We start from the raw sequence: 13,051 nt of genomic DNA, 5'->3' as shown, positions 1-13,051 counted from the left end.
TTATTGCAACATTACAGCATTTTTTTCACACTTATTTCATGAGTTTCAAAATGAGGACCCTTATTTTGACGTTTTTACAAACATTATTTTTCTGAAGGAAGTGCTTGTCCGTGTTCTCGCGTTGTTACACGTATGAACGTGAACAGATTATTGTTTTATAAAGCAGCTAGACTGGGGAGATTCAGAGTGTTGTTCAACAGTTGAGGGAAACTGATATGCTGATTGTGAAGAAGGTGAATGTTATGGTGTTTATCGCGCATGTGATTAATTGTACTGCACAAACGAACAAAAAGTCCAAGAAACTGGACATAATAGTATCAGCGGCTGAAAGGTTTTTGGGTTTCCATGACTTCACTGCCCAAACGGTGCAAAGAATACTGTCCGAAGATGCTATTTTTTTCTCAGGCCCCAGAACCTGCAGGGATGGGCGTTGGCAGTTGAATCTGAATAAAGGAGCGCATTGATTTTTGTTTTGTATTATTTTGTTAATTATTTGGGCTGATATACAGCCAAAACAGTAGGTGGCGGCATGCACCAATAGCATTTGTTTGCAGACCGCCATAATATCAAAGAAGAGGACCCCGTACAGAGGTGGCGGCAATACACAAATAGGTGTAGTCTTCCATAAATCTTTATAGAAGAAGAAGAAGAAGAAGGCAGCAAGCTAGCTAAACAAGCGTGCTGTTACTCGACAAATTGCCCCGATATGACTGCTATCAGACCGTTCGAGATGGAGCGGCCAAGACACCGTCCGTTTCTGATCGGTGTTAGCGGAGGAACGGCCAGTGGCAAGGTAGGTAACTAATAATAGCTAGCGTGCCTTATCTAGCTGTATGGGTTAGTAAGAGCCAATTTATGCTTGATCCGAAAATGTGGTCGGAGCGCCGTAATGGTGGTGGCCAGATTGAGCTCTGTGCGGCATCGCCGTGTTGTAACAATGCGGAAGGCTCCGTATAGCTCCGCATTGACATGATTGAGGCGGAAGGTCCTGTGTAAACACAAACTCACTAACTTGACAACTTCCTTCACATCAGCTCTGCGCCGCAAAGCATGAATGCCTTAACTTCTGCAGAGGCCATATCACCGTAAATACTGCACGGCAGATCAGAGATTGACCATGAAGCGCCTTTAATTTTAGGTCACATCAACAAACAGTAACGTTAGTCGGAAACGTTAGCTTTCGTTTCCCCATGCACTGAGAGCAGACGCCCCTGTACCAAAACGTGATAACAATTAGTATTTTCTTTGGCCTAATAATTTACGAACGTCTGTTTTCATAAATTTAAGGCACTTAAAGTTAGCTAGCTAATGGTATACAGCTAGCTATCTAGTTAGAATTATTGCACACTCTTAGCTTGGTTGTGATGAATGACTAGTGTGACTGAACTGAAACGTTTGAGCTGATATGATTGAACTGTGGCGTTTGATGTTTGACCCTGCAAAATACTGGTTAAACAATTAGACTGAAATAATTTGGTTTATTGTTTAAATATAAATATGCACCAACTTTAACTAATTAGGTGGGAATGATTTGATTTAAATAAATAGACTAAAGTACTTTAAATAACGGCAGAATATTGGGAACACTAAACGAAAAACAGCTCTTCAAAGAGCCTACTCCCACTGAACACTGGAGAGAGAGTTGCGAGGGGAGGGGCTGGAGAGAACGAAAGTGTGGCTTTTGGAGCCAGGAAAGACTGGAAATGGCACATTTATTACTGAGGTAAGGGAAGAGAGACCGAAAGCGAGAGAGAGAGAGAAGGAGGCGGTAAAATGGGAGAGGGAGGTGAGGTGGGGGTCGGGTGTTGTAGCAGTTGCTAGGCGACCTTTGCATGTATAAATTAGGGAGAGAAAAAGAGTTTGGGTCACAGTGTGTGGCTAGCCTGTCTGATGACTCCAGCAGAACGTGAACAGGGGACCAGTCAGAGGTTGTGTGGTGTGACTGCCATGAGCTAGCTGCCTGTCCCTCCCTGAGTCTGGTAAATACCCAAAACAATCTCCAAAGAAAATGCCATACCTCGCCATAACTGCAGAAACAGAGATATGGCATGGCTGGCTGTTTTAATTATTTAAAAGTTAACATTTTAGAAGACACTTTTATCCAGAGCGACTTCCAGTAGTGAGTGCATACATTTCCGTTCTCTTCTTTTCTTTCATACTGGTCCCCCATGGGAATCGAACCCACAACCTTGACATTGCTCTACCAACTGAGTCACAAGGGACAACATTCATGGCTTGTGGGGCCATGTGTGGTGCCGTCTGCAGATTATGGAGCATGTATCTAAGGGCTGGTAGCTAACCTGTAGACTACTCCGCCCTCATGTGAACTAAGATGAGGGAAACAGATCACAATTCTAAAACTGAGAAAGAACCCTAACTAGGAACGACCATTTCCATTTTAGTCATTTAGCAGACACTCTTATCCAGAGCGACTTACAGTTAGTGAGTGCATACATATTTACTTTTTTTTCATACTGGTCCCCTGTGGGAATCGAACCCACAACCCTGGCATTGCAAACGCCATGCTCTACCAACTGAGCGGAACGGGACCATTGATGAGGGCAACATTAAATTGATACATAAAGAACACATACTGTAGGGACGATTTCTAATTTATGCACACTCACTTTTCTCACTTACTTATTTAAATGTACCATTGATATCAGTGCATGATTTACACCAAACTGAGTTACTTATATAAAAACACATGTAAAGTTTTTGGCCCAAGTAATGGTCCCATAGTGTGTTTGTCATTGAGTGTATGAGTGGAGCGTGACAGCAGCCTGTGTTACCTTGTGTTGTGTAGCAGTGCTTTAACAGGTGAACTGATCCTGTTAGTGGCTTAGTGTTGAGCTAAAGCAGATTAGCTTTCTTCAGTCACCTAGCCTATGGAGCTATGGAGGCCCGTAGCCCACCCACACTGAGCTTGGTCCCGTTTTCTTTCTTTCTTTTTCTCTCTCTCTCTCTCTCTCTCTCTCTCTCTCTCTCTCTCTCTCTCTCTCTCTCTCATTAAATTCAAAGGGGTTTTATTGGCATGGGAAACATATACTGCCAAAGCAAGTGACTCAAGTGAATTACACAAGCAAGTAATTAACTCTTTCCTCTTTCCTTTATTCAGAAACGACGAAACAGGTCCAATTCCTTCAAGCATCACAAAACACAGTGGGAACTCAAGCCATGCATCAAATGACCGATTGCTTTAATTCGATTCACCCCTGTGGCTACAGTAGTCCATGAGGCATAGGAGGTTGGATGTTTTGTCCCCTCAGGAGTAAGAGCTCAATTCTAAATAGCCTTTGTCTCAAATGGCACCCTATTCCCTACACAGTGCATTACGTTTGACCAGGGCATAGGGCTCTCGTCAAAAGTAGTGCACTATATAGGGAATAGTGTGCCATTTGGGACACAGGCTAAATCCCCTTGTTGTCCCTTGGCTGGTTCCACTACCAAGCCCACTGAGACAGACCAGCCGGTCGTCTCTAGTCTTACCTGATCTGTAGGGCCACACTGGTCACTCTAATCTAACCTGATCTGTAGGGGCCCGCTGGACCCTTATTGTTGTCAGATGATGGTCATAATGGAGTAATCTCTGAGAAATAGATTGATTTCTACTGTAATCTCCTAAACCCAAGTGACCTTTACAACTATGGCTGGCTGCTTCAGGCTTTGAAATAAGGGAGCAACATAGAGCTTACTTAGGTTTCTCTTTCTCTTTCTTCAGCAAACATTATGGTAGTGCCTGTTACTTATCCAGGTCTTTATTCAGTAGTAGGCTACCTGTAGCTATTTGATTTGGGTTTGTATTAAACTGTAGGGTAACGTAAAACAACCAAATGTTTGGGAAAATGACTTCCGAACAGTGAATTTTTTTGCTAAACCTCACATTCAAACCAACATAGTGAGGCATGATACACTTGTTTTAGACCACCACACGATTACATCACTGTGCCAGAGGAACAGGGTACGCTCTGTGTGTTTTCATAAGGAAACAAACAATACAATCACTAGACCTCCATCCATATTATTGTGACATTTCTGTTAAGCCATTTGAGAACTTTACAACAAAATGTCTCAAGTAGCTATTCGCTTTTGATTTTCCCATACAATAACACCTGAGTGTATTTTCAGAGGGAAACATTTAAGAAAAAACGATTTATCAAATAAGAAGCCAAACATTTTGGTCTGACAGTCTGAAGTGTAGTGGCCAATATCAATAAAGTAGGCCTATATATACTTATCCAAAGCTCTCAGTTAACAGTCAATCATTTTCTAGAACTATTTTTCTCTACCACTTTGAGAGGGCATTTCAGTCATAACCTTGTGTTATAGTTGGGTTTTGTTCTATTTCTATGATGGAATTCATGGAAAACTATTCATACAGTACTGTATCCCATAATCTCTTTGTCCCTTTGCTTGAATTAACATTAAAAAGGAATGTTTTAACAAGTCATTCTCATAGAATGCTTGTCCAAGGCCCAGCCCTACAGGGTCCTAAAGAAAATGGGATATGGGATGCACCATCCTCTCCTGGACAGTAAAATGGAACAGTCAGTCCCAACACCTTCCTACCCCTTCTACTCGGCCATAACGCTTCACCCCATAACTCAAATGTGCCAGCATCATGCTCTGAGGAAATGTGTCCACCGAGCAAGGCTAGATATTCTCCTGACCATCCATGATGCAACAGAAACATTAATAAAGACCTCTCCCTTGGCAGCCGCCTGTCGTAAACAGCCTGTTTGTTTCTAACGCTGTCTATTTGGCTAGGCTCTAAAACATGATTTCCCATAGGATCTCCACTATCCACTACACACCACTACACAGCCTCCGCTCTCTGTCCTCCTGGACAACGGACAGTAACCGGACTATGTCCAACATTACTTTTAATAGTACTGAGGGGAGGAAAGAGATGTAATGGTGATGGAGTTGACTGTCAGCTGAAGCAGTTAATAGGATGGCATCATACTAAAACCTACATCTGTTACCAAGAAAATAATGCAATAGCCAAGTGAAACAAGCTGTTAGCAATACCCGTTTCCTTCGATGAGTGCAAAGATGATTGATAACTTTCAGGCCTATATTTGCTGTGCTATAGAATTACAAAGCCCAAGACCACACATTTGGAGTCCAATGTTCTAACCCCCACTGAACTTCCATTTGCGTTCTAACCAATGAGGATCACAGATTCCTGGCTCCACCATGGTCAGGGCTGGGAGGATCTGGTTGGAGGGCACAAGGCTAACCAGAGCCATGTCAGGGGTCAACTAGGAGTCATGGCAGGAACAGAAAGACAGTAAGAAAGAAAAGGAGAGGGAGAGGAAGTGAAGAGAAGAGTTTGGTTTTTTCGTAAAGCAATTGTGACTTTACCGATACTCTCTTGAAAGAGAGAGAGAGAGAGAGAGAGAGAGAGAGAGAGAGAGAGAGAGAGAGAATGACCATAGAGACACACATCTCCCTCAAATTACAGAGATCCACAAAGAATTCGAAAACAAACCCAACTTTGATAAACTCCCTTATCTACTGGGTGAAATACCACAGTGTGCCATCACAGCAGCAAGATGTGTGACCTGTTGCCACAAGAAAAGGGCAACCAGTGGAGAACAAACACCACTGTAAATACAACCCATATTTATGTTTATTTATTTTCCCATTTGTACTTTAACTATTTGCACATTGTTAAAGTACAAAGTACATACAGTGCCTTCAGAAAGTATTTTCCACATTTTGTTGTGTTACAGACTGAATTTGAAATGGATTAAATTGAGATTTATTGTCACTGGCCTACACACAATAGCGCATAATGTCAAAGTGGAATTATGTTTTTCAAAATTTTTCTCTGTGTGTGTGTGCATATGTGAGCGTGCGTGTCTGTGTGTGTGATGGGGATTTGGGGAGATACGGTACTTTGTCATCCTAGGTTCAGCACTGGTCATACTGGCTCCAGGTAAGTGTGCTTTACCCATCTCTGGAGTTCTGTGTTCTGGAGTCCTGTGGTCTGGAGTCCTGTGGTCTGGAGTCCTGTGGTCTAGAGTCCTGTGGTCTGGAGTCCTGTGGTCTGGAGTCCTGTGGTCTGGAGTCCTGTGGTCTGGAGTCCTGTGGTCTGGAGTCCTGTGGTCTGGAGTCCTGTGGTCTAGAGTCCTGTGGTCTGGAGTCCTGTGGTCTGGAGTCCTGTGGTCTGGAGTCCTGTGGTTTGGTCTGGCTGCTGAAGAGTCAATGGTTTTTAAATGATCTGGAGTGTCCGTCCGCTCGGTCCATCTCGCTGCAGTCACACACCGTAGAAACTCACAATTAATGGGAAGAACAAAAAAAACGGCCCTTCCAAAAATGTTCCTTTGGGCTTTGGCGAACATATTCCTTTCACTCAATGTTCTGGTATTCATTGTGATTCAAGGCAAAATGCAGCAGCCATTCATTTCCCAAATGTCATGTTTCATACTGGCACACGCACTCAAGCCACTATACGGCTTATGAAATGGAATAAGTGTGTGTGTGTACACATACACGTGCGTGTGTGATTTATTGCTGGTGCTAATAGAAGACGACAACTCCAGGAGTATTACGAATCAACTCTGAGTCCCAGTGAAGTCTCCCTTCCTCTGGTGAAAATGCCACTGTTGAAACGTAATTACACTCCAAGGTGTAAGTTTACACACAGGAATACGTTTACACACACACAAACAGAGAGTGAGACACCCACTGTGCTGTAAATGGAAGCACGGGGGTCATCCATCAGTTGACCCTTGACCTTTCTATGTTTAAAGCATCTCTGCACGTCTCACAAACCTGGCCTGTTCTGAAATGCTTATATCCACATTCATAAAAGTTAATAAGTATTGAATTCACTCTTGAATAGGTAATGAATTCACTCCTGGTTCACTGCTGGCTGGGCATGTTGGCTATTCATGGCTTTAATCAGATTTTGTTGGAAGTCTGGTGTAATTTCATGGATATTTATATGATATGGATTAGATTGAGACAAATATAATTTCATTCCATGTCAGTTAAATTAGTATCATTACAAAAAAAGAGAAGACCAGAAAATGAAAAAGAGATTGAGAACGAGAAAGAAAAATGTTTTCAAAAGTTGTAGAGGGGATGAATTGTTGGCTCATGGCTTCAGATCTCTGGATCAATCTGGGTCATAGCCTATGGTCACTTTCAGTCGCTAAACCTGCCCCTCTCACCACAAGACAAATCACAGCAGCTTTCTCATTTTCATCAGGAAATCCTTCTCTCCCTCAGTCTCACTCTTTCACTCTCTCTCTGTCTCTCTCTCTCTCTTACAAAGGCTTTGCGTGGCTAGGCAACCAAACATGAACCCATGTATCCAATGACTCATCTTATGTAGAGCACAAACATACCAGAGGAGGCTGGTGGGAGGAGCTATAGGTGGACAGGCTCATTGTAATGGCTGTAATGGAATAAATGGAACGGTATCAAACACATCAAACATATGGAAACCACATCTTTGGCTCCGTTCCAACTATTTCATTCCAGCCATATAGCTCCTCCCACCAGCTACCTCTGCAACACAAACAATTTGGATTTCTAGTTTAAATTTCATATGAAAATAGTGTGACAGAAATGCTGAGCTAGCTAGACACATGGCACAACATTTTTCAAGCTCCAATTTACCTCAGGGGTAGAATACTTTCCTTCTGAAATTTCAGTCACTCTTCTCTTTTCACCCACGAAGTTCATGGGATCCCACCAACATGCTTGCAGCAGAGACGGAGGGAGAAAGAGTGAAATGGGGAAAGGACACTGGTGTTGCACCCCCTGCAGACCCCAAAACTGTACTACGAAAGAGAGAGAGAGAGAGAGAGAGAGAGAGAGAGAGAGAGAGAGAGAGAGAGAGAGAGAGATCTCTGGTTGCTTGGGGTTTATGGTTTGTGACCCACGAACCTCAGTCTCCATCTCCATAGATCAACTCTGCTTCCAGCCTGTCTTCTCCTAATCATTAGCACCCAGCAAATGAGAGAGGCCAAATTATAGGCTGGGCTTCAGTGGCCTGGCTGCCCGCTGCCTGCATGAAAGTGAAAAGTCATTAGTAAGTGACTTACACAACTTCAGGCCCTAAAACACAGGCAGGCCTGCATTTTAAATCGATGACATCCCCATGAGGTGACTTGAAACGTTATGACCACAGGCTACTGTGGCTGTGAATGTCCTAGAAGGGTGTGTTCACAAACGAAAACGTACAGTCCACACCAGGGGCACAACTTTCACTGGGGACAGGGGACGGGGACAACACCCCAACATTCTAAAATTGCATTTTTGTCCGTTTTATTTTTGCACTGTGATACAAAAAGCGGCCTCTGTGTGCTTTAGGACCATGCGGATGCCTCAGAGATGTCGGGTAAGCTGTTCAGCGGATTCAGACGGCTGGATTTAGGGCTGGCGGACACCACAGAGCATGCAAACAGGCTGTGTGAAGGCAAAGCTTCTGAAAGGTTGGATCAGCATAATGCTGCTGTCTGCAGCTGCTGTCTCCTGTGTGTTGCACTTTTTCTCCCAGTTGTAAAATAACAAAATGCAGAGCAGAAACTGGCTACTCTTTAGTTGACTGATGCAGCTGGCAAGGTAACTGCTGTTTGACTTAACAGACATTTTAAACAAAGTATTTTTAAAGTAAATTAACTTGACTAGTTTCAGTCAGTTGATTTTTTATTTTTTATTTTTTTTATTTCACCTTTATTTAACCAGGTAAGCCAGTTGAAAAGAAGTTCTCATTTACAACTGCGACCTGGCCAAGATAAAGCATAGCAGTGCGATAAAAACAACAACACAGAGTTACATATGGGGTAAAAAAACATAAAGTCAAAAAATACAACAGAAAATATATATATACAGTGTGTGCAAATGTAGCAAGTTATGGAGGTAAGGCAATAAATAGGCTATAGTGCAAAATAATTACAATTAGTATTAACACTGGAATGCTAGATGTGCAAGAGATTATGTGCAAATAGAGATACTGGGGTGCAAAAGAGCAAAATAAAAACAATATAGGGATGAGGTACCATTAGAGCTAGCCAAAAGTTGGCTAATGTTAGCTAGCTGGTTAGCTCACTGACTTTAGCTATTATTTTTGCCTCAATCACACTAGACCTGAATCAGATGATGAAACTAGCGGCCAAATGATTGAAGATCAATATTCTGAAGTTTTTTGACAGCGCAATGTGAGTTTTTATTAGTCAGTATAGCAATGTAACCTTATTGATCTGTCAGTTTCCCTAGCTAATTCCCTACTTTTCACACTGACACGCTATAAACAGCTCTACAGGCTACACTGTCATGGTGCACAGTCAGTACACAACACTATGCTCATCATGGCTTAGCAGGATCAGATGGTGACAGGTGTCCCAGCAGGGTCAGACAGCCAGGGAAGACCAGTCTACGGAGCTCAGGTGAATTTTGCAGTATATTATAACAATCAGTCAATGGATACAAAGTTACATCTTGAGTTGATGGGTAGGCTACAGTCTCGGATCTGGGAATAATGTTAATTTCAATTATTGAACCATTGATTCTATTCTTGGATAATATAATGTATAAATGTACACAGAGGTAATTCTTTGTCATCTGAACAGGATCAGATGGTGACAGGGGTCTCAGCAGGGTCAGGCAACCAGGGAAGACCAGTCTGTGATGACGCTGAGGTGAACTTTTGCAGATACAACACTTTATTCTCTGTGCAGCAAACACTGGACAAGCCAGAAGCATTGAAGATTGAAACTATTTTAAGGCAGTGTGACAAACCTCTAAAGTTGATTTCCAAACTGTATCAAGGGTTGATAGAGACTTTTCTTGATGACACAAAACATGTCATACAAAGATGTGAGGAAGACCTGGGAGACACTATTGATGATCATGAATGGATACAGATAAAGTATTTTGAATGCCCAGTCATGCTCATATAATCTCAAACATAAATTACTGCAGTTTAAGACCATCCACAGAACATACTATATGCCAGTGAAACTGAATATCATGCACTCAGAAATGCTGGAGGTGTAAAACACTAAAGGGGACATATTTGCATATGTTATGATCTTGTGAAGGCTGGCTGAAATCTTTTATCTCAGCATGTCTTCAGATTCTCCCTTCTCCCTGTTTTTGTTTGCTTGGAAATGTTGATATTGGAGACTGTTATCAGAAGAAACTGTGTAACCTAGCATTTATAGCTGCTAAGAAATGCATTGCCATGAATTGGAAGGATGGTTATCCTCCCACAATGTCACAATGGATGGCAGAAATGTCAAGTTATGTCTCACTAGATTTGATTTATTACAAGATTACGGGTACACTGTGCAACTTTCATAAATTCTGGGTGCTTTATTTGGAATACTGTATGACAAAAGGGGTCTGCATTGAAAACATACAAGCAGTTACAAATATATTGTATTTTTTTCATGGCACATGAGACACCTGTCTGATTTGTGCCTGTCTCAGTGGACTAATCCATTGAGGAGGCCGCGGGGATGCCATGGTCCAAGAATATGGGGATTGTGGCTCAGATGCACAAGGCACGTCTCTCTCCAGAATGCGCTCTCTCCCACCATTTCGTGGGTATTCATTGATTCATAACTTAATTGTGTGGATTGTTTGCTGTGTCTATCAATTCCCCATTTCATATATCACCAATAGTAGCCTACATTTAGCCTACCGTTAATTCCCATAATTTCTAATCTGCAATGTTTGTTTGGTTAAAGGTCATTTCTGTTTATGCATTCAATATATTATTATTATTACAGCCATTTACCGTTCTCATTGTCAGAGTGGACATGTGTTTTGCAGAACCCACAACCTATGCTACACTTGTGAGAAACAAGTTTTTGTTTATTTCATTCCATTTACGAGTTTTGTCAATTTATTAATCGTCTTTTGTTTGAAACGCTCCTGTCAATGTTGATTAAGGACGCGCACCTGATTACGCATATAGAAGTAGGACTAGTCTACCTGGCCTGCGCGCAAATGCAGGCCTATTAATGTGCCCATTTGGGGATGTTTGACAGTATTTCTGATTGTCTTAACTCACCACCACTAATGAGCTGTGGAGCTTCTCAAAGTAATTTTTCTTCACCTCAAACATCAAGTTAACAAAGTCTGTTTTTAGAATCAATTGAGAATGACAAAAGTTCCTCAAAGTATTTGAACAATATTTCCAGCATTCTTCCTTTCGATAACCACTCAGCATGAAAGGGAAAAATGTCATGCTCTGATCCAGTGGAAACGTTATAAAATACACCTTTTACAAATAGCCTGCAGCTGTGTCTGTCCCGAACTCACTGACTCTAAACTCTGAGGGCCCAGAATATGTTATACAATGTTTCAAGTTTGCTAGTGCAAGTTTCTGGGTGACCCAGTTGATAGTTGATACAATGTTTCAAGTTCGTTGCAGACATGCCATGCGTATACAGTACCTGCAGGCTGCAATGTTTTTATGTGTTGGCTTTATGTAGGCTATTTCTACAGTCGTGATCAAAAGTTTTGAGAATGACACAAGTATTGGTGTCCACAAAGTTTGCTGCCTCAGTGTTGATGATGGCAATTTCATATACTCCAGAATGTCATGAAGAGTGATCAGATGAATTGTAATTAATTGCAAAGTCCCTCTTTGCATGAAAATGAACTTAATCCCCAAAAAACATTTCCCCTGCATCTCAGCCCTGCCACAAAAGGACCAGCTGACATCATGTCAGTGATTGTCTCGTTAACACAGGTGAGAGTGTTGACAAGGACAAGGCTGGAGATCACTCTGTCATGCTGATTGAGTCAGAATAACAGACTGGAAGCTTTAAAAGGACGGTGGTGCTTGAAATCATTGTTCTTCCTCTGTCAACCATGGTTACCTGCAAGTAAACATGTGCCGTCATCATTGCTTTGCACAAAAAGGGCTTCACAGGCAAGGATATTGCTGCTAGTACGATTGCACCTAAATCAACCAATTACCGGATCATCAAGAACTTCAAGGAGAGAGGTTAAATTGTTGTGAAGAAGGCGTCAGGGCGCCCAAGAAAGTCCAGCAAGCACCAGGACCGTCTCCTAAAGTTGATTCAGCTGCAGGATCGGGCAGAGCATATGAGCGGAGTGGAGCGGGAGCGAGCGTGGAGCGTGAGCGGACGGATTTTGAACAGAGCTCAGAGCGGCATTTTTAAAAGGACGGAGCGTCGCCCTATGTCCCGCTCCAATTTCGCTCGCTCACACCAAGAGTCTGAAGCATGCTCAAGCCTGACCCAGAATCCATCTGTTTAATTTAATTTGTGTCGTCCAAGAATTTGTATTTTATAGAGCGAGGAGCAGCAGCAGCAACAAGAGAAAAGCGTTGAGGAATTCAAAAGTTTATTCACTGCAGGCAAAGGCCCAACCATAACAAGGGAGAGAAAAAGAGAGCTGGATGTAGCATTTAAAAAAATGATTTACATGGACTATGAACCGCTGAGTAAAGGAGAACGCAAAGGGATGCAACACTTCGCCAGCGCAGCTCAACCGGGCTACACCCCCCCCCAAGAAACTATGATAAATCAGTACTTTACTTTGTCAAATTTACATCTGAGATGCCCCATTCACATGCTTCAGCTGGCGATCAAAAACGCCGTTAACGAGCACGACAACATTAATAGGCTGTTAGTGAAAGTCGGGCACCTGGTGAAAAGTGTACCATTGATTCTATTCTTGGATAATATAATGTATAAATGTACACAGAGGTAATTCTTTGTCATCTGAACAGGATCAGATGGTGACAGGGGTCTCAGCAGGGTCAGGCAACCAGGGAAGACCAGTCTGTGATGACGCTGAGGTGAACTTTTGCAGATACAACACTTTATTCTCTGTGCAGCAAACACTGGACAAGCCAGAAGCATTGAAGATTGAAACTATTTTAAGGCAGTGTGACAAACCTCTAAAGTTGATTTCCAAACTATATCAAGGGTTGATAGAGACTTTTCTTGATGACACAAAACATGTCATACAAAGATGTGAGGAAGACCTGGGAGACACTATTGATGATCATGAATGGATACAGATAAAGTATTTTGAATGCCCAGTCATG

The 13,051-nt window shown here is 42.2% G+C and overlaps 1 protein-coding gene across 2 annotated transcripts in view; it reads left to right on the top strand.

Annotated features, from left to right (window-relative positions):
- Window positions 1-632: 632 nt before the first annotated feature.
- LOC121561778 (uridine-cytidine kinase 1) overlaps window positions 633-13,051 on the top strand; it is a 42,133-nt gene continuing 29,714 nt past the window's right edge. For both annotated transcript variants that reach the window (XM_045218478.1, XM_045218477.1), the window contains exon 1: window positions 633-793. In XM_045218478.1, the coding sequence (XP_045074413.1) occupies window positions 707-793 (87 nt within the window). In that variant the 5' untranslated portion in view covers window positions 633-706. The remainder of the gene's footprint in view (window positions 794-13,051) is intronic.

Source organism: Coregonus clupeaformis, unplaced genomic scaffold (assembly GCF_020615455.1).
Source record: "Coregonus clupeaformis isolate EN_2021a unplaced genomic scaffold, ASM2061545v1 scaf1602, whole genome shotgun sequence".
Classification (NCBI taxonomy): Eukaryota; Metazoa; Chordata; class Actinopteri; order Salmoniformes; family Salmonidae; genus Coregonus; species Coregonus clupeaformis.
The sequence above is the reverse complement of the archived record's forward strand: the minus strand, read 5'-3'. Positions and strand labels throughout refer to the sequence as shown.